Raw genomic sequence first — 19,880 nt, forward strand, 5'->3', positions numbered from 1 at the left:
TGGCTCATGCAGTTACGTGGCCTGGCAAGTCTGAACTCTGCCTGCAGGGCAGCCTGACAGACCCTGCCGGAGCCCCGAGGAGGAGTCGATGTTGCAGTCTGAAGTCCAAAGGCAGTCTGGAAGCGGAACTTGTTCATGTTTTCGGGGAACCTCAGTCTTTTCTCTTAAGGCCTCCAGCTAATTGGATGAGGCCCGCCGCTATTTTGGAGAATAATCTGCTTTAGTCAAAGACTCCTGATTTAAATATTAATTACATCTTCAAGGTAACTTCACAGTAACATCTAGACTGGTCTTAATCAAAAACTGGGTACCATGGCCCAGCCAAGCTGACATAAAATTAACCATCACACAACGTACTTTGAAATAATTTTAACTTGTGTTTTATTTAAAGCTTCCATCTCTGTCAAACACTCTTCTTTATCGAGTTGAGCTTTTGTGTTTTTGTTTTTCTATACACAGAGTGAACTTAGCCCACCCATGTTGATAGAACACCCTCTTAGATGTCTTGTTTTATGTGCCCAAGTACATGCAGGAATGTGGAGAAGGAACGGATTCTCTCTAGTAAACCAGGTCAGTGTCTTTAATTCTATGGAGAGTTTTTGATTCATTCCTTGGCTTCTGGGAAGGATGTAATTTTCAATGTACTGAGTCTGTTGAATACCTATATTAAAATTATTTGAGAAGATAAAAATATGTTAAACCAAAAATGTTTTTTAAAAGATGTATCCATACTTTGTCAAGAAACAATATCAAAGGTAGAAATGCACTTAATTTTCTTGCAGTCATTTTTAGAACAAAGTTGGATATTTAAAAAGTAAAAATCCAGATATCTACTTCAGTTGGGTTACAAGATAAAAGTTCTGTTAGTATAGCTCTGAAATTGAGGTTCTAATTTTTAAACCTCACCAAAGCTTGGTATAGGTTTTTACCCATTTTTGTTCGCAATAAACTTTAATGGAAGTGACTTTTTTGAGAGACCCAGAAAGCTGGGGACAAAATGTGAACCATAGAGTGACCACTGCAATCTGGAAATTTCTGATTCATTAACCTTTATTAAAATGGCATTAATTACTAGAGAAACCTCACTCACTGTGTGTGCGCGCGCCCTCTTGCCCAAAACCCATGCGCTCTTTTGGGATGCGGGGAGAGGAAGGAGCTGCACAAATAAAAACCTGTTTACCAAATATAATCAATTTTTTTTTAGATTTATTACTACCATAATGTGAAATGCAGACGTGAAATGTTTGACAAGGATATAATAATGCTTCAGGTAATGAATTAAAAGCATTAAACTTAAAGGTATGGGGAGTGGTTTTCTTCTTGTTAATTCCATAAAACCCAGTTGCTTATGATCACTCCCAAATCTGCAGCCCCAGCCTAGCCCCATCTGCTAAGTTCAGAGGTATGGCTAATGGGCTATAGAACATTTCCATCTAGATTTTGTGGACCTGTTTCAGCTTTAACATTAACATATTCAAAATATAACTCCTCTTACTTCCTCCATACCTTCTTCCTATCTTGGGTTTCTTACCTTGGTGAATTGTTCAGCAAGCAATCTCTGTAGTTAAAGAAAGAAACTTGAAAGCCATCCTTTCTTCGTTGTTGTCGGACTAAAGATCCAAACCCCTTAAACTGATTTCCAAGACCTGTGATACTTAACTATGTTAAAATTCCCTGAAATTTCCATGATAACCTCTTAAGTCTTAAACTCTGCATATTTATTTACTTTACCTCGTAGATTGCCCACCCCACCCCTTTCTTTTTCCATTTACCTACTAACTTACCTTCCTGCCTGTTGTGTTTACTTCATTGTCACTTCCTCAGGAACCCCTCCCTGACACACAGACTCAGTACCCCTTTTGGGGCTCAGTACCCCTTTTGGGAGGACCCATCGCGTGGCGCTTATCCCCACCGTAGCCTTAGTAACTCCTGATGGCGCTGTCCTACTCACTCTTCATCCCTTCCACAAAACAGGGCAACTGTATCTTGTTCCCTTTTTGTCTGTTGTGTATAGCACAGTGCTTTCCACGTAGTAGTTTTCTCATGTCACTGCTGAATGGATTTAGAAATTATTTTAAAGGCTAGAAAATGTAAATTTCAAAAATTTTTCATTCAAAATAAAGTCCAAGTTGATTTAGAATTTATACAAGTAGAATTAAAGGAGAATTAAAACTAATAGTTAGAAGCTGTTGCTTCAGCTAGTGTAGTGTTTATCACCACAAATCAGTCTGAGTTTCTGGTGGGCTTGATTGCCATGCTGCATTTCTCTGAGTCTGTGTACCAGGGAGTGCTAAGAGAGCCCTGATGTACAACTTCAGAATTTATTTCAGAGGGGTACAATTAGTTCAGGGCATTAAGATAAAAAACATATAGTGCATGTTATTCTCAGGGGTACTGGATTTAGGGGCTAGTTTTGTTTGTGCTTCGTTTCCTTTACCAGCTTAGATTCCTGTCCACACGTACAGCTGCCACAAGTAGGGATTGGGGCTGAATGGGTTTCTGCCCGTTATTGGGATTGGTGAACAAGAAAGATGCTTTCTGTTGTGCAAACCAAGATATTTCTTACTGATTTCTTAGTAATTCTTTTGACCTTCCTCTCTTTCTTCATCTTAAAAAAAAAAAAAAAAAAAGACAGGTGTCTCCATGATGGATCCCAATCATTTCCTGATGATAATGCTCAGCCGCTTTGAGCTTTATCAGATTTTCAGTGCTCCAGACTGTGGGAAGAGACTTAGTTCTGAGATTACCCATAAGGTAAGAGCATGTTTCTTGAGACCACAAGACACCATCAAAAAGCAGCTTTTTTTCTTCTTGTTTTTCTGGTTATGGTAATCATCTGAAATAATAAGAGTACCTATGTACTTATCTTTGAACTTTATCTGCCACCACTTGTTACAGGATGTAGTTCAGCAGAACAATACTCTGATAGAAGAGATGCTGTACCTCATTATCATGCTGGTTGGTGAGTTTGGATTGTTTGAGACATTTATGAATTATATTGGCTTTTGTGGTAGCAAATAGTAAAGAATTTCTGAACTATGTTTCTTTTGGGCAATTACTCAGTTTTAGGGGAAGGAGATTTTTCTCCTCTCTGGTTACTGTACTATAACAGCACCATGTTGCTTTGGGAAAAGCAGACAGTACAACTGCTAGAGCAGAATAAACTGGAAGATTTGGGGATGGGAGGGGGAAGAGAAAGGGGTTAACAGAATTTAACCTAGCAAGAATAGGATGTTTAGGAGCAATTTACTATTACTTCATATCTTAGCTATATTTCCCTCCATGGTTTTGTGGCGCAAAAGTATAGTATTGACTTCAAACGTAATAATTCCAAGTTAACAGAGACCTGTGGTTAATAGATGCAGCTGTCTTCCTGCCTATATTTTCAGTCCTGTTGCCTCCATCTTTCTTGTTCATTTGTCCTTTACCTTCTCCCACCTCCACTGCTTTTTCAGGCTGTTTACAGTCCATAGAGCAGAGACTCCTGGCAACTAAGAGGTGACACCAATGAAGGAAGTCTCAGAAGGTGATGCCTCATTAGCCACTAGAGAGGATAGCTCTCCGTCCCTGCTACCATGTGGCAGGTGGCATGAAAGCAGTTCCCTAGATTACTGGTACAACAACTGCTGTACCAAGTCTTTACTGTGTTTACCCCTTCCCAACTTTTGATCCTGTCTTTAAAAATTGCAACCAAATTTCTCTGTCCACTGTCTAAAATCTGCATTCATTGGTTGTTCCTGAGACTCAGAAGTATGGTTGGAGCTACTCTCCCCTAGCTTGTTGCCAGAGCAGTCATTGCTATTCCATTGTACAGAAAGGAAAATATATTGTCTTGTGTGAATTATAAATATATATCACATAAGTATTGTGTTTATGTTAAATGTGTGTGAGTATACTTTTTCATTGTTGACAGGAGAGAGATTTACTCCTGGAGTTGGACAAGTAAATGCTACAGATGAAATCAAGAGAGAGATTATCCATCAGTTGAGCATCAAACCTATGGCTCATAGCGAATTGGTAAAGTCTTTACCTGAAGATGTAAGTACCTACATTTTTAAAAAGAAAATGATAGCATTTTTTTTCTGTCTGTCAGTCTTAGTATGTATAGATTTACTTCTATGTTCCTATTTCACAATTTAAAAACTACAGTTCATGGGCGTGTTTAACTCTCATCACTCTTTTTTTTTTTTTTTTTTAAGATTATATTTATTTTTCGAGAGAGGGGAAGGGAGTGAGAAAGAGAGGGAGAGAAACATCAGTGTGTGGTTACCTCTTGTGCGCCCCTCACTGGGGACCTGGCCCATACCCAGGCATGTGCCCTGACTGGGAATTGAACTGGCAACCCTTTGGTTTACAGACTGGTGCTCAATCCACTGAGCCACACCAGCCAGGGCTAGCTGTACTTTGTTTAAGACTATTTTGTTTATTACTTTGTTTTTTCATCCTTACCTGAGGACATTTTTTCATTGCTTTTTTTAGAGAAAGAGGAAGGGAGAGAGAGAAACATCAATGTGAGAGAGAAGCGATTGCTTTCCTCCTGTACTCACCGGGACCAGGGATCAAACCCACAACCCTTCGGTTATGGGACAACGCTCCAACCAACTGAGCCCAACTGGCCAGTGCAAAAATTTAGTTACACTTTTTAACACAGGAAATGAATCCTGAGTTGTTAGATGAATAAGCAATTACAATTTCACTTAGACTTCAGAATAAGGAAGAATAAAATTTAAAGCAGCATTTTAAAGTGATATGCCTTATATAAAGTCATAGCAAATATACAGGGTCCAGTACAAATAACTCCCCTTTTTAATTACAAAATCTTTTATTAATCCATCATAAGCATGTAATTTTGTAACATAACAGTATCACACTCAAGCACACCATGTGGCATTTTAGGTTAAATGTTCAAATTAGAACTATAAATTATTACACCCATATTATTACCCCACCAGCCACACTCAAGCGGGCGTTACTTCTGTCGGACCCTGCATTCACCGATTTTGACAAGAAAACCTTATATTCACAGAATTCCTATTAGCATCTTACTAGAAATGGGATATGATTTAGGAAATGCTGTTTTACTGAAAATAGATAAGAAGTTAGTGTAACTTTCACAAAATACTACAGTATCTTACCTAAATTTTGTTAAATGTTACGTGGACTTTGTTTTCATTTCATTCCTTTTGAAAGCTGTCACCTTAATTCCATATGGTAATGACTTCCTTTTAATTACATTAATCTGAAATAAGTTTCCCTAATGGTATATGAATCATTATGCTTACTGTAGAATCCTTCTCTGTAAATATTGGGGTAGTAGCGTGTCTGCTTCATAGCATGGTTGTGTGAGGCTTAGTGGGGTAAAAGCCCAGTGCCCAAGGTGCAGGTGCTAACATGAGCGCACTTGTTCCTGTGCCTCTAGGAGAACAAGGAGACTGGCATGGAGAGTGTCATTGAAGCAGTTGCCCATTTCAAGTGAGTTTACTTTCTATTTTTTCACATTCAATTTATTTCATACATTCATTTTTCATAGGGTAGAACTGAGAATGAAATTTGATGGAACTGAGAATGAAATCATGACTTTCAGAGTTACATTTTCAAATATATAATTCTGACCTATATTTCTCACTGACTTCCATTTTTATAATCTAGCCCTGTGCTCAGCAACTTGAGGTAGTTTTATGAGGTTTTTCATTGTACTCAGAATAGGTGTGCATAGCTGATAATGTCAGATGATTAAAATTAACAGCAGGTGATCTGAGCAAATGCATTAAGCTTCCTTAAAATTGCTTTTTTGTTCCCATTTGACTGTGCCACCTCGGCTGTGGATGGCTGTCTCTAGTGTCCAGGGTGTCATCTAATCAGTACACTAGTGTATCCCGTTAGGTTGTTGAGGCAGTGTCTTGATCCTGCTTTTTCCTTGCCATCCCAGTGGCAGTATCTTTATTTTTGCTCATTATAAAAGCAATACATGCTTTTAGAGAACATATGTAAATATATTCTTTAAACCCTAAAATTGTACCTACTTTTTTCTACTTGGTAGAAGGTATTATATACACCTTTACATGTCAAATTATAGAAGTTAACATCATTTTTAATGGTGTTCTCTTATTTGGAGATGTCATAGTGTTTGTAACCTGTTCCCGGGAAGATTCGGAATTGGTGCCACTGAACCATCACATTCACTTGTCCAGTAGGATAAACGCAAAGTGGGTGTGCTAGAGAAAGTGGGTGCATACAAGTGTAAAGCTTTAGATGTAAATTGCCAATTTCACCCATAGGAAGTAATACCAGCTTACACTCACCAGCAGTATATGGGAGTTCTGTTTTCTTACTCTCTTATCTAAGACTGTCTCATGAATTAGTGTAAGACTAATATTTTAAGGACTTTTATCCCATAGGAAACCAGGATTAACAGGAAAAGGCATGTATGAACTGAAACCAGAGTGTGCCAAAGAGTTCAATTTGTATTTCTATCACTTCTCACGAGCCGAGCAGTCCAAGGTAAGTGGGAAAATTACAGGTGTATTGGGAATTGGTTGGGTTGGGGTTTTTGTTGTTGTTTTAGTCTAAACAGCATTTACTGTTTTAAACTAAAAAACACTGTACTGTAAACAACATTTACAGATTGAAAACGGATACATTTTTATTGTAGGAAAGTTGGAAAATATAAAAAGATACAAAGAAAATACAGGTTACCTATAAAAATACCACCTAACATTTTGGGTTTTCCACCAAGTGTTTTGTACATATATAAGATCTATACGATTATATACATACCCCCACTCCTGTGTAATTGTGTTTCATTGGCTTTTGGAATCAAATTTGTCAGCCTGTATTATAATATTAGCTTATTCTACATCATTTTAGAATTGCTACAACTTAACATTGTGCTTTTCCATAGGGATTTAGGAATTTTCCTAATCATCCTTGGCTAGTCAGACATCGCCTTTTTTAGCAGCCTGCTCTTAAAATACTTTTTTTAATAAATGGCTTTAAACCAAACCTACAGCCCTGGCTGGTGTGACTCAGTGGACTGAGCACTGGCCTGTGAACCAGGGGGTTGCTGCTTTGATTCCCAGTCAGGGCACATGCCTGGGTTGCCCTGGCATGCCCATGGGGGACATGCAAGAGGCAATCACAAATTGATGTTTCTCTCCCTCTCTTTCTCTGTCCCTTTCCCTCTGTCTAAAAATAAATAAATACAATCTTAAAAGAAAGAAGTACTTGAAAAAATACAAAACCTACACATGAAGTGTTAGTTCAGTTTTGATGCACGTCAAGGAGCTCAGACCTGAAGAAGGTTTTGGTTGTACAGGTTCCCCGCATTGTAAAGCAAGACGGGGGGTGGCGTTAACTTTGGTGTATCAGTTTGGTGGGGTAATTACACAGCTGAGGATAAAAACATTCTAAAATCAGAAGGTAACGTGACGAAGATTATGTTAGTAGTTTTGGATATTAGGCTGTTTTGTATTACTAATTCCCTATTCAAATTACTTTCTTTACTGTTAGGCAGAGGAAGCTCAACGGAAATTGAAAAGACAAAATAGAGAAGATACAGGTATTTTTAATCTTTCCAAAAATCTCATGCCTGTCTTTTACTTGTTAAATGTTGTTTTCTTTTGATACTGATGTTTATCCTGCTGACATGGAAGATTTAAATACAAGCTTTCTGAGTGAACATTCACAGGACTAATAAATATGCTAGAATAGAAATAATCTGCACTGAGTCATCTCTGGGTTAATAGTTTTTATCTCAGATTTAAGACATTTCTGGGAAAAAGAAAGGCTTTCCTTTGTACTACTGCTATTAATGAAGCTGTTTTTATGCATTTGACTGACCTTAAGAAAGTAAAATATAGCTTGAAATTGTATGTTGATGAATATTCTTTGAGTGAAGACAATCAAAAGCTTCTAATAAAGAGAAGTTTTTAGACATGTTCTACAAAAGAAACCAATAACGACTTTATTTTCAGCACTCCCACCTCCAATTTTGCCTCCATTTTGCCCTCTCTTTGCAAGCCTGGTTAACATTTTGCAGTCCGACGTCATGCTGTGCATCATGAGGACAGTGCTGCAGTGGGCTGTGGAGCACACCGGCTGCGCCTGGTCTGAGTCCATGCTGCAGAGGGTAGGTCTGCGGGCGGGTGTTATTTCTGTACATAGAGCGAAAGCCAGGATGCTTTCGTCAGTGTCTGTACCCAGATAACTTAGGACAGATGGAGTGTTGCCCAAATCTGAAATATAGTATATTGTTACTGCTTTTGTGCCTGACAATAAAGTACAAGCCTGACACGTATTTTTGTACCATGTGGTTGTGATTGTCTTGGTCCTGTTGGCCAGTCTGCCTCCTGTAGACTGGCCCTACAGTGGCGTTCGCTGTGTGACAGTCAGGCTAACCTAGTTTTTCCCTGTCCGCCAGCCCCGGTAGCCTTGTGTGCAAGGAAGGGCACAGAGACCCCACACACATGTGTGTCCTTCAGAAATTGGGTAGCAGGGTAAGGGCAGTAAAAATGCAAATAGATTTAGTTTAATTTATGGTTTCTTAGGAGTCTGGTAAGGAATTTTTTGAGATATACTGAAGAACCATGAACATGTTTATAAATTGTGTGACATTAGAGATAAAAGTATGCCTTTTTCTGAGATGATTAATATTTTGACTGCATAGAAACAGAAATTAAACTAGGTAGTATTGTAGACTAGACAATTGTATGGTCAATGTTTGCAGCTCTAATTATTTGGCCATTGATTCTTAGAAGATTTTTTAAGATTGTAGTGTAGGGAAAGAATAAGACTGAAAATTATATATTATTTGAATTGCTGGGCACATCTAGTAATACTTTTAACTTACCCTAAGAATTTGAAATTGAATTTTCTTCCTAGCTAAATAGAAATTGTTTCCTTGCTTTATTACAAAATGAATAATAAAATTTGACTTTAACAAAAATTAATACTTAGAATTGTTTTTCACTGCACTTAGTCTTTATGAGTTTGATTTAACATTTTTCAATAAAGAACTTTGTTATTTCTGATAAAAACATGTATTTTGTTTTTGTTTTACTAAAAGTTACAAAATATATTTATATTCGAGGTGTTACATTTAATTGGAATGGCATTACAAGAAGAAAAACAGCATTTGGAGAATGTCATGGAAGAGCATGTAGTAACATTTACCTTCACTCAGAAGATATCAAGTATGTACACTTTTTACTGAACTAACTCAAAACATCAATGATTTTCAATGTGTAATATAGTCTCTTTTATTTGATCATGTAGGTTCTAAATAGGTTGTATTGAGTACAAATTTCTGAGGCTGTGTATATTCATCTGTGTATTAAAGGTACTATATCAGCCCTGGCTGGTGTGGCTCGGTGGTTTCAGTGTCAGCCTGCGAACCAAAGGGCCACTGATTTGATTCTCAGTCAGGTCACATGGCTGGGTTGTGGGCCAGGTCCCCAGTTGGGGGAGCACGAGAGGCAACCACATATTGCTGTTTTTCACCCTTTCTCCCTCCATTCTCCTCTCTCTAAAAAAATAAAATTGGCCCTGGCTATTATAGCTCAGTGAATTGAGTGCAGGCCTGTGAACCAAAGCATTGCGGTTTGATTCCCAGTCAGGGCACATGCCTGGGTTGCAGGCCATATCCCCAGTATGGGGTGTGCTAAAGGCAAGCACACACTGATGTTTCACTCCCTCTCTTTCTCCCTCCCTTCCCCATCTCTCTAAAATAAATAAATAAAAATCTAAAGTAAAATAAAGTAGTAAAGTAAAATAAAATTTAAAAATAATGGTACTATATGAGATCTTGATATATTTTTATAAAAAGTATTTTGGCCTGGCCTGGCAGTTCACTTGGTAGGAGTATCATCCCATAACTGAAAGGTGGTGGGTTTGATTCCCGGTCAGGACACATACCTAGGTCACAGGTTCAGTCCCTCATTCAGGCATGTACAATGAGCAACCAATTGATGCTTTTCTCTCATATCATTGTTTCTTTTTCTTCCTCCCTCTCTCTAAATTAAAATATACAAATTTTTATTCATAAACAGAAAAATCAGTGTAGCACATACATGTAAACTCTAAGATATGCTTTTTTAAAATACAAAATATGGCTATCAGGATTTCATTTGAAATGTGGATGTTATATTATAAAACCATATTTAAAATAAGAAAATTTGTGTCCTTCTGGTGTGGCTCAGTGGATTGAGCACTGGCCTGCGAACCAAAAGATCGCCAGTTTAGTTCCCAGTCAGGGCACATGCCTGGGTTGCAGGCCAGGCCCCAGAGGGGTGGGCAAAAGGCAACTGATCAATGTTCCTCTCCCTCTCTTCCTCCCTCCTTTCCGCTCTCTCTGTAAATAAATAAGTGTGTGTGCGTGTGTGTGTGTGTGTACACAAATATACACTGACAATAAAAAAACTACCACCTATGGAGGATTAGATTATCGTTTTATATAAAATGACTTTTTTAAAAGGCCAGGGAAGGTTTGTTTTGTTTTTTACTAAAAATATCAAAGATAGGAAAGAGTTACTCAGTAAATATTCATTTATCTACCACCTAGATTTAGTAGTTCATATTTTGCTGTACTTTTACATTTTGCACACTTTTGAACCGTTTGTTTCAGACATCATGATGTTTTGCCTCCAAAGAGAAACTTTTTCAGAACAAGCGGTTGGTCTGACGGTGACCTGCCAGGTGGCAACTGTGAATCATTTTGCTTAGGGTTGTCTTTGTTTTAATATTACTCATGGCTGTTCTTTATCAGCGTTTTGTAGTCAGTTACAATCAGTATTTCTTTTGATGCTCACTCTGCCAGTTTTGGTCCATGGGAGTCTGTTCAGTTGGCTTCTTTGCCCTTTTGACAAAACCTGTTACTGTTTGAGCACCACGTTGCTTCCTGGCGCAAAGATGAGTGTCCCAGGCTCACCTTGTACTTTCCCTGCCCGGGACCGGCGTCAGCCATGTGCTGAGGTGGTGAACCTGCAACCTCCTGGTTTATGGGACGACGCTCCAACCAACTGGGCCACAATGGTCAGGGCTCTCCTCAAACATCTTAAATAGTGGAAACATACTAGTTAAAGTTAGATCCCTAATCTATAGCCATCGAATTTTAGATTTGGGAAAACATTAAAAGATCACAGTGTGGTTCAATCTCTTCTCTTAGGAAAGAGAAACGTTTTACTAGAACAGTAACACTTAAATCAAGGAAATCAGTAATTGGACATTTCTTACTATAAAACTAAATTAGCTAATGTTGAATTAAATGTACTCTTAAGAATATGGACTTGACTTTTATGTCTTTTTCTCAACTAAAGAAGTAATTCCTAAGAATTTCCTAAATTTAGGAAATTCTAAAAAGGTCAAAGCAATTACGTATATTTGAACACAAATGCACCCCTCTAATTCTAATTCATTTTCTTAGATTTACAAAATCTCAGGTAGACCTTAGCCGGGTTTTTATTTAATTTTGCTAGACTGTTAAAATAATCATTTGGTAGAAAATGCCAGTTTTGAAAGATTAAAGCATTCTTTTTAAGATTTTATTCATCCATTTTTAGGGAGGGAAGGGGGGAGAGAGAGAGAGAAACATCAATGTGCGGTTGCTGGGGGTTATGGCCTGCAACCCAGGAATGTACCCTGACTGGGAATCGAACCTGGGACACTTTAGTTCCCAGCCCACGCTCAATCCACTGAGCTACGCCAGCCAGGGCCCAGATTAAAGCATTCTGATTGTCAACTTGTTTGTGAAGTACCAATATGTCATGTTCTCAAGAAGAACTGAAAATCTCTAGTAACTAGGGCTGTAATCAAATGATAGGCAAATGATGTTATAAGCAACTTCATCATCTTATGTATAGTAATAAGCACTCTGAGGTGTTAGCTGTTACTACCGTGCCTTTTATTTTTTCTGCCCTAGAACCTGGTGAAGCTCCAAACAACTCTCCTTCCATCCTGGCAATGCTGGAAACACTGCAGAATGCTCCCTACCTAGAAGTGCACAAAGATATGATTAGGTGGATATTAAAGGTAAAATTTCTTGAATCACTCTTGCTTTTTGTGAGAAACATCAAATATTTATCTTTAAATGTTCATAATGTCCCGTAGCTTTGCAATAACTGGTGCTTTTTCCATAGACTTTTAATGCTATTAAGAAAATGAGGGAGAGTTCATCCACCAGTCCTGTGGCAGAGACAGAAGAAACCATAACAGAAGAGGTATAGTATAAGAAGGAAAGTGGGGCAACACCAAAAAATCGTAGCAGCTTGACTATGATTTAGCTCCAGCTCTGGCTGGTGTGGCTCAGTGGATTGAGTGTGGGCCTGTGAACCAAAAGGTCATCTAGTTCAATTCCCAGTCAAGTCACATGCCTTGGTTGTGGGCCGGGTCCCAGTTGGGTGTGCACGAAAGGCAGCCACACATTGATGTTTCTCTCCCTCTTTCTTCTGCCCTTCCCCCTCTCTAAAAATAGATAAATAAAAATAAAATAAAATTAGCTGCAATAAGTTGATAGTTGAAGTTATTCACAAAAATGTAAATTCCAAGAAACCTTTATTAGTTGTAGCAACTTTATTTTTGGTCTGCTTTTTTTTTTTTTTTTTAACACATTAGGCTGATTAAGGAATCTTTTCTCTTATTTTGCAAAGTGGGATTGCAGAATAGTTTTTCATTAGTATTTACAAAAAAGATATTTCTGCTTTAAGGGGGAAATGTGCATTTAGCATTTAATGGTCTAATTAAACGAAGCATAATTTCAGAGTTCAAGAGACAAAGACAAAGCGGAGAGGAAGAGAAAGGCGGAGATCGCCAGGCTGCGCAGGGAGAAGGTCATGGCCCAGATGTCAGAGATGCAGCGGCACTTCATCGACGAGAACAAGGAGCTCTTCCAGCAGACGCTGGGGCTGGAGGCCTCCAACTCTGCTGTTCTTGATAATAGGTAAAAAAAAAAATTAAAACATTTTTACTCTCTGACCATTGATTCTTAAGTGGGGAAGAATTTGTTGTTGTTTTTGTTTTTTTTCTTATAATAAGTATACTTTTAATCCTAAAGGAATTTAGAAGATTGATACGTAAATTTTGTGACCTCCAGTTAGAGGAATGAATCTTTGAAATCAGAGTTTTTTTAGCATATGTTTATGAGTATAGTCCTGACTGTAGATAATTAATGTGTGTGCTTAAAGTGTCATACAGAAGGCCCTTGACATTCATGAAAGAACGAGCGCACTAGGCCCTGGTAACTGAGTGTGTGGCTTCTGTGTTGTGTATGGAATTGCTGGGAGAGCTAAAGGAGATGGTTTGACATATGAAAGACTTCTGGCAATTTGAGTCATTGAAACCACATGTATTTAATATGTGTGTACCTAGCAACATCTCTTTTCTGATTAAATAGAAACTTCTTCAGCTCATTAACTCTACTCACTAACCTTCTATTGCAGCCCTATGGTTTCAGATGTGACACTTACAGCATTGGGTCCAGCACAGACTCAAGTCCCTAAACAAAGACAGTTTGTTACCTGTATACTCTGTCAAGAGGAGCAGGAGGTGAAGGTGGAAAGCAAGGCAATGGTCCTAGCAGCCTTTGTTCAAAGGTCAACTGTACTATCAAAAAACAGAAGTAAAGGCATTCAGGATCCAGGTAAGTCATAGCTTGATCCTCTCCTCCTTTTAATAATGACTGCCACTTAGTGTGCAGTGGTGATATACAGAAATTTTATTACTCTAATAATACCTCCATAGGCTTAGTGGTATCTTGCTCAGGTAACTTGAGCAGAAATTCCCCATTTGACAGGTGGTAAATAGCAGGGATTCAAAGGAAAGCTTTTCTGTGTGATACATAACATGCTTTGGTACTTAACAGTCTCTCCTGTTCTTCAGCACACTTCTAAATTAGTTAATACACTGAAATAACAATAATTACTTTGTCTCATGGATAGATCCAGGGTGTCCTCTCTGGACAACAGTTGCGAGAGTTACCGATGTGAGAAGCAGTCCTTGAGCCACATTCTCACTTGAAGTAGTGATAATACTTCAGATAGGGTTCCCCAGAAAGCAAATTCTAGGGATAGAGATTACCCATGGGACATTTCTTAGGGAGCACCTTGGCATCAACATGTGTGGAATGGAGGAAAAGGAAATAGGTTTGGGAAATGGAGAAGTTAAGCGGTCCCCAAAAGCCCTCAGCTGTTCTCATGGGAGCTCTGTAGTTGGATGGCCCTTCAGAGGTGTCCTGAGTTGGGACAAGGGGGCTGGGTCTTTGTACCTGGAGATCGATCAGTGACAGGTTGTAGGGGACCTCTGAAAAGAGGTGTGACCTTGAGCAAGACAGTCACAGTCATCCCTTTAAGGGGAATGACAGTTGAGTGCCTTCCAGCTGCTGAGGGCACAAGCCATTCATTCCTGCAGGTGTGTCTAGGCTGCACAGCATGGTGCCCACCACAGACACTTGTGCGTCTCCACTCCCAGAGTTGTCTATCTGTGCATGTGCCCCAGCAATACCAGTAAGCTTCTTGAGGGTAGTAACTGTCTTTGGAGTTTCCAAAGCACTTACTTGAGCAAGTGCCTCTCACATTGTAGAATTGGAAGGAGGTGTGAAAAGCCACTGGTAAGATTGCCTTTTCTCTATAAGGAAAGTCTGCATGGTGTGGCTCTCAGGCAGCTATTGAGGAAAGGTCAGTCTGTTTTCACCTTTAAAAATGGTTATTTGAACTAAGCAATTTATAATTTCATTCCAAGTCAAAGGGTCGCAAGTTTATTTACTTTGTTATTTTATGAACAAAAACTGTGGCAGGCTATAAGCAGATTTTCTTTATGCTGTGACATTTTCACTGTTATATAAAGCAAAGTAAAACTTGAGTTATTCTTTCTAGAATGTTTTGGAATTTCTAAGATTATACTAATTTATACAGACAACTCAAATATTCCAAAAGAAACTAGGCACACACCTTATGGTTGTCTGCATATCTCATCTCCCTTGAATATAAAAAGTTGCCACCAGAATAAAAGCTGATCTGCCTTTTTCTCCACCTCTGGTCAGAGGTGCTGTCCTGGATATTTTGCTGGTGCTTTGCCTCCGGTACAGTGATTGTGCTTATCCTCTGTATGAGCGTTGTTAGGCAGAAAGTCCTCTAGGGAGCGCCCCGTCACTGCCAAAACATCTTTTCTGTTAGCGAGCACTGTGCCCCAGCTGCCCCAAAGGGAGTAAAGGCAGCCCCATGAAGAATATCCCTGTTACTGAGCTCAGGGCTTTTGGAGGAAGTGGGAGTCTCTCAGTGCCCTGAAACTGTGAAGTGTTCAAAAGATTAGACATACTTAAATACAGAATTCCAGCTTTAGTTAACAATTCTGGGTTGTTTCATTTGCTCAGGGTGATGAAAGTTAGAGGGTCCGGCTTTCTAAATAATCCAGGGTCTTGCATGAATTATTGGCATCTCAGAGGAAAGGAATAAACTAGCATTTATTTCATTTCAAGTTTATAAGGCCTCATCAGGGATTTCACAATTTTAAGTTTTACACTTGTTATGGGGAAATTAAATGCTTGGTTTTTTGTTTGTTTTGTAATACAGAAAAACACGATCCACTATTCATGCACCCTGACCTGTCTTGTGGAACACACACTGGTAGCTGTGGACACATTATGCATGCCCATTGTTGGCAGAGGTAACCGATTTTTAATATTAGTCAAGAGAAGCTTACTCAAAGGCTCAAAATTGAATTTTTATGTAAAGGAAACTCCATTCTAGAAAAAGGGAGAAAGAGCTAAAGATGTTAAAATTTCTTATCACTTCTTAATAAATAATAATTAACATTAACTTGCTTCGTTATATGTGTAAAGGGATGGCAGAAATTTCATAGTATATCAATTATATCTTTTAATGTGCGCATTTGTATCAGCCAACAAACTGGATGAAGAAAAAGGTTTTATGGTGGGATAAACCCTAGAAAAGTAATAATGTCTTTTGAAGGTGAACAACTCTTGATTTCATAGGTGTTAATACTGGCTTTGTTACTTCCTGAGATTGTCATGGCTCCCTGAGCTAAGTTGGGATAACCTCAGGCTTGTTCTGCTTTGGTACTTTCTAGCCAACAAACCAATGCTGTTATTCTAGCACCGTGCTTATTGAGCTATCGTGAACGTCTCCTGGCAAGTAGCCACCAACCCTGGCAAAGTGACCAGGTAGCACTGGGACCAAGCAATTTGCTGCTTTGTGAGTGCTTCTTGCAAGGCAGTCTTTTTTTGACTTTCCTGTTTAAGAACTCTTAGAATGCATTTTGATAACTAAAGCAACTCAATAATTAAAGTACCAGTATTAAAAATAATTCAGTTCACTTTAAGATTTTAATTTTTAGACTATTTGTGAAAATAAACTATTTAAAGTGTTGAAGGCTCTCATTGAAAGCAGTTACCGTTGTTTTGATACCTCATGTTTTCTAATTGTGAAGGTATTTTGATTCCGTTCAAGCTAAAGAACAGCGAAGGCAACAGAGATTACGCTTACATACAAGCTATGACGTAGAAAACGGGGAATTCCTTTGTCCTCTTTGCGAGTGCTTGAGTAACACTGTTATTCCTCTGCTGCTTCCTCCAAGAAATATTTTTAACAAGTAAGTTTTGGCTCATACAATGTTTATATCAAAGCCAGAGTTAGCTGCCTTTGAAGATATGAAATAATAAACTGGGGGCAGAAGGAACCAGTCTAGGTAATTGTACAGTGTTTTTCACATACTTTCCTGACTTTTTATTTAGTTATTTCTTCTAACAGGTCTGTAAAATATTTTGGTTCCTAGAAAGAATATGCCAAAATTTAACAGGTTTTTGTTTACTCATGAACACAAGAGATTCTCAGTAAATTGATAGGGGAGAGAATGGCATCTCAGACTAACTTTATTGAATATTTCAACAATTAAATATAATCTTTTACAAATTACTGGCTGATCATAGCTTCAGGAATTGAACCACAAAACAGTGAGAATCTGTTAGTGTATTTAAAATGGAAAACTTTTGTCATCTTGTAATTTTTTTTATCCTTACCTGAGGACATTTGTTCATGGCTCTTAGAGAGGGAGAGAGAAACATTGATTGGTTGCCCGCTGTACACACTGGGACCACCAGGGACTGGTCCCACAACCTAGGTATGTGCCCTGACCAGGGACCAAACCTAAAACCTTTTGGTCACGGGACAACGCTCCAACCAACTGAGCCATACTAGCCAGGCCTGTCATTTAATAATTTTTAGAGTGCTTCTAGTTACTAGGCATAACTTTTTTTTTTTTTTAAGATTTAATTTATAGAGAAGGGGAGTGAGGGAGAAAAAAAGGGAGAGAGACATCAGTGTGTGGTTGCCTCTCAAGCACCCCCCACTGGGGACCTGGCCCTCACTCAATCCAGGCATGTGCCCTGACTGGGAATTGAACTAGTGACCCCTTAGTTCAAAGGCTGGCACTCAATCCACTGAGCCACACCAGCCAGGGCAATAGGCAGAACTTATTTCAGAATATGAATTTTATATTGTTTACTATTTAAATCTGATTGTCATTTCTCAGTTTAGAATTGAGGTATCTACCTTACATGCACAAATACTAATTTAAGTCTTATAAATATTAAATCATCTATTTCTGTGCTATTTGGAATGAATTCAAAGCAAGGTCAACTTTTTTCTCTTTGATTATAGGAGTTTAACCTGTGGTGTCTTATGCTACCACAAAATCTTTAATTCTGTTAGATTTGAGTATAAGCTCCTGCTTTTCAATCACCAAAGAATATCATGGTACTGATTTATTTGTCTTTAAACCAATTAATTATTGTTAGATCAAGTATTCACTGCATTGAAGGAGGGAAAAAACACCTTTGCTGGATTTCACCTCACTTTTGTGGTTTAGGTTTTTATTTTTTCCCTAACGGCCAATTATGACGTGGTCAAGAAGGACACGGGCTGTGGAGTCTGACTGGGTTTGAATGCCACATCTGCTGCTCATATGGCCTCATCCAGTCACATAGCTTTAAACCTCAGTTTCCTCATTTGTGAAATGGGAACAACAATATAACCTGTTTCGTACGAATATTTTGAGTATTAAATCTAATACTGTTAAATGCTTTATTAAGTGCTTGTCACGTATTAAACACTCAATAAATGTTAGTGGTGGTGTGGCGACTGCGATATTTAAGAAATGTTAGCAAATTCCAGTACTGAAAAAAGTGAAATTTTTGACAAAGAATGTTATTAGCATTATAGTAACAAATAATATATTCTTATTTCCATTGGCAAAAATATGTTTAAAAATACTGTGCCCATGATTGTTTAAGGAGCCTTCTTGTGACTTACACTAAGCAGCAGCAGACTACTAAACACTCTGTAATCTTTTCCAGCAGGTTAAATTTTTCCGACCAACCAAATCTGACTCAGTGGATTAGAACCATATCTCAGCAAATAAATGCATTACAGATTCTTAGGAAAGAAGAAAGTATTCCTAGTAAGTTCTAATAATCTGCTTTCATTTTTCCTTAAAGTCTGAAGTTGTTTGAAATTTTAGTTACAGAATGAGTTGTTTAAGAATATTTTTAAAAGAAACTTCTCGTTTTAAGATTTGACTTATTCTAATTTTCTTTGCCTTTTTTTTTTAAGTTTGGGTGAAGGATTTATTTATTTATCCTTATCATTAGAGCAAGGGGAAGGAAGGGAGAAAGGGAGAGAAGCACCGATCACACACACAGCAGCCGGGGACCAAACCTGCAGTCTAGGCATGTGCCCTGGCCAGGAATCGAACTAGGGACCTTTTGCTTTGCAGAACAACACCCAACCGAGTCACAGTGGTCACAGCTTTTTTTGTTTTGTTTTGTGTTGTTGTTGTTGTTGTTTGTTTTGTTGGGGTTTTTTTTTGTCTTTAATGAACTAAATTTGACTTGACTGTGTTACTTCTCTTTTTTTTTCATCCTCACCCAAAGATATGCTTACTGATTTTGGAGAGAGGGAGGGAGCGAAACATCAGTGTGAGAGAGAGAAACATTGGTTGGTTGCCTCTCATATCCTCCCCGACCAACAACTGAACTTGTAACCTGGGTGTGTGCCCTGACAGAATCAGATCCGTACCCTTTGTTTACAGGACGGTGTTCCAGCCAACTGAGCCACAGCGGCCAGGGCAACTATGTTACATCTTACTCCTTGAAACCCAGAGGCTCATGTAAAGTTTATAACAAACACTTCTCACTTACCCCCATTTTATTGAAGAGCCTCTATGGGGTGGGGGAATGTGACCGACTGTTGCAGAGCTGGCTATAGTTCTCAGTGGCCTGACTTACTTCATTGCTGGCATTACCAAAGGCTTCCCAAGTTTCACAACATGCACTGCAATTACGACCTCAGGGAAAGCAGCCTGAGCCGAATTTACATCACTGTTTTTTATGAACAGAAGAGCACACTCTTCATTCCCCTGCCTTCCCTAGCCGTGCTCTTGTGGCTGAAGACGGTGCCTTGATCGGTCAGAGCAGTGGTGTTTCTCATGCCCTGAATGCATGTTTTGTGTGTTTTTTATTAATGGGGATTTTTCCTGTGTGTTTTTTTTCTTTGACCTATATTTAAAATGAAATTTATGGTGGAAATCCACAGCAATATTGTGGACTGATCAATAACAATGTGAAATACTTGTTTTTGTAGACATTGCTTCTTCAAAGAATTCAAAAAATATGGATAAATTACAGCTCCCTGAAGGGTTTAGGCCTGATTTCCATCCTAAGTGAGTATATTCCTTTCCAGTTCGGCCTACTTGAAATGAAAGACTGAGTTAGCAAGAATATGATTTGTAAGCCAGGGAGCAAAATGTGTTGAGACATTGATCTTGAATTCTGAGGTTTAAGCATTGCATGACCATGTTTACTTCAGGTATATCGATGA

At 38.5% G+C, this 19,880-nt stretch overlaps 1 protein-coding gene across 3 annotated transcripts in view; it reads left to right on the plus strand.

Annotated features, from left to right (window-relative positions):
• Nucleotides 1-19,880, plus strand: part of UBR2 (ubiquitin protein ligase E3 component n-recognin 2) — a 106,431-nt gene that overhangs the window by 64,052 nt on the left and 22,499 nt on the right. For 2 of the 3 annotated variants that reach the window (XM_045842681.1, XM_045842680.1), the window contains exons 17-34: nucleotides 460-570; nucleotides 1,205-1,270; nucleotides 2,632-2,754; nucleotides 2,899-2,962; nucleotides 3,914-4,038; nucleotides 5,420-5,472; nucleotides 6,399-6,501; nucleotides 7,510-7,558; nucleotides 7,974-8,128; nucleotides 9,089-9,191; nucleotides 11,915-12,024; nucleotides 12,132-12,212; nucleotides 12,753-12,931; nucleotides 13,431-13,630; nucleotides 15,558-15,651; nucleotides 16,435-16,596; nucleotides 18,359-18,462; nucleotides 19,644-19,722. In XM_045842681.1, the coding sequence (XP_045698637.1) occupies nucleotides 460-570; nucleotides 1,205-1,270; nucleotides 2,632-2,754; nucleotides 2,899-2,962; nucleotides 3,914-4,038; nucleotides 5,420-5,472; nucleotides 6,399-6,501; nucleotides 7,510-7,558; nucleotides 7,974-8,128; nucleotides 9,089-9,191; nucleotides 11,915-12,024; nucleotides 12,132-12,212; nucleotides 12,753-12,931; nucleotides 13,431-13,630; nucleotides 15,558-15,651; nucleotides 16,435-16,596; nucleotides 18,359-18,462; nucleotides 19,644-19,722 (1,961 nt within the window). The remainder of the gene's footprint in view (nucleotides 1-459; nucleotides 571-1,204; nucleotides 1,271-2,631; nucleotides 2,755-2,898; nucleotides 2,963-3,913; nucleotides 4,039-5,419; nucleotides 5,473-6,398; nucleotides 6,502-7,509; nucleotides 7,559-7,973; nucleotides 8,129-9,088; nucleotides 9,192-11,914; nucleotides 12,025-12,131; nucleotides 12,213-12,752; nucleotides 12,932-13,430; nucleotides 13,631-15,557; nucleotides 15,652-16,434; nucleotides 16,597-18,358; nucleotides 18,463-19,643; nucleotides 19,723-19,880) is intronic. The other variant, XM_045842682.1, reaches the window with a different exon arrangement.

This window comes from Phyllostomus hastatus, unplaced genomic scaffold (assembly GCF_019186645.2).
Source record: "Phyllostomus hastatus isolate PE091 unplaced genomic scaffold, TTU_PhHast_1.1 phas_contig_40, whole genome shotgun sequence".
Lineage (NCBI taxonomy): Eukaryota > Metazoa > Chordata > Mammalia > Chiroptera > Phyllostomidae > Phyllostomus > Phyllostomus hastatus.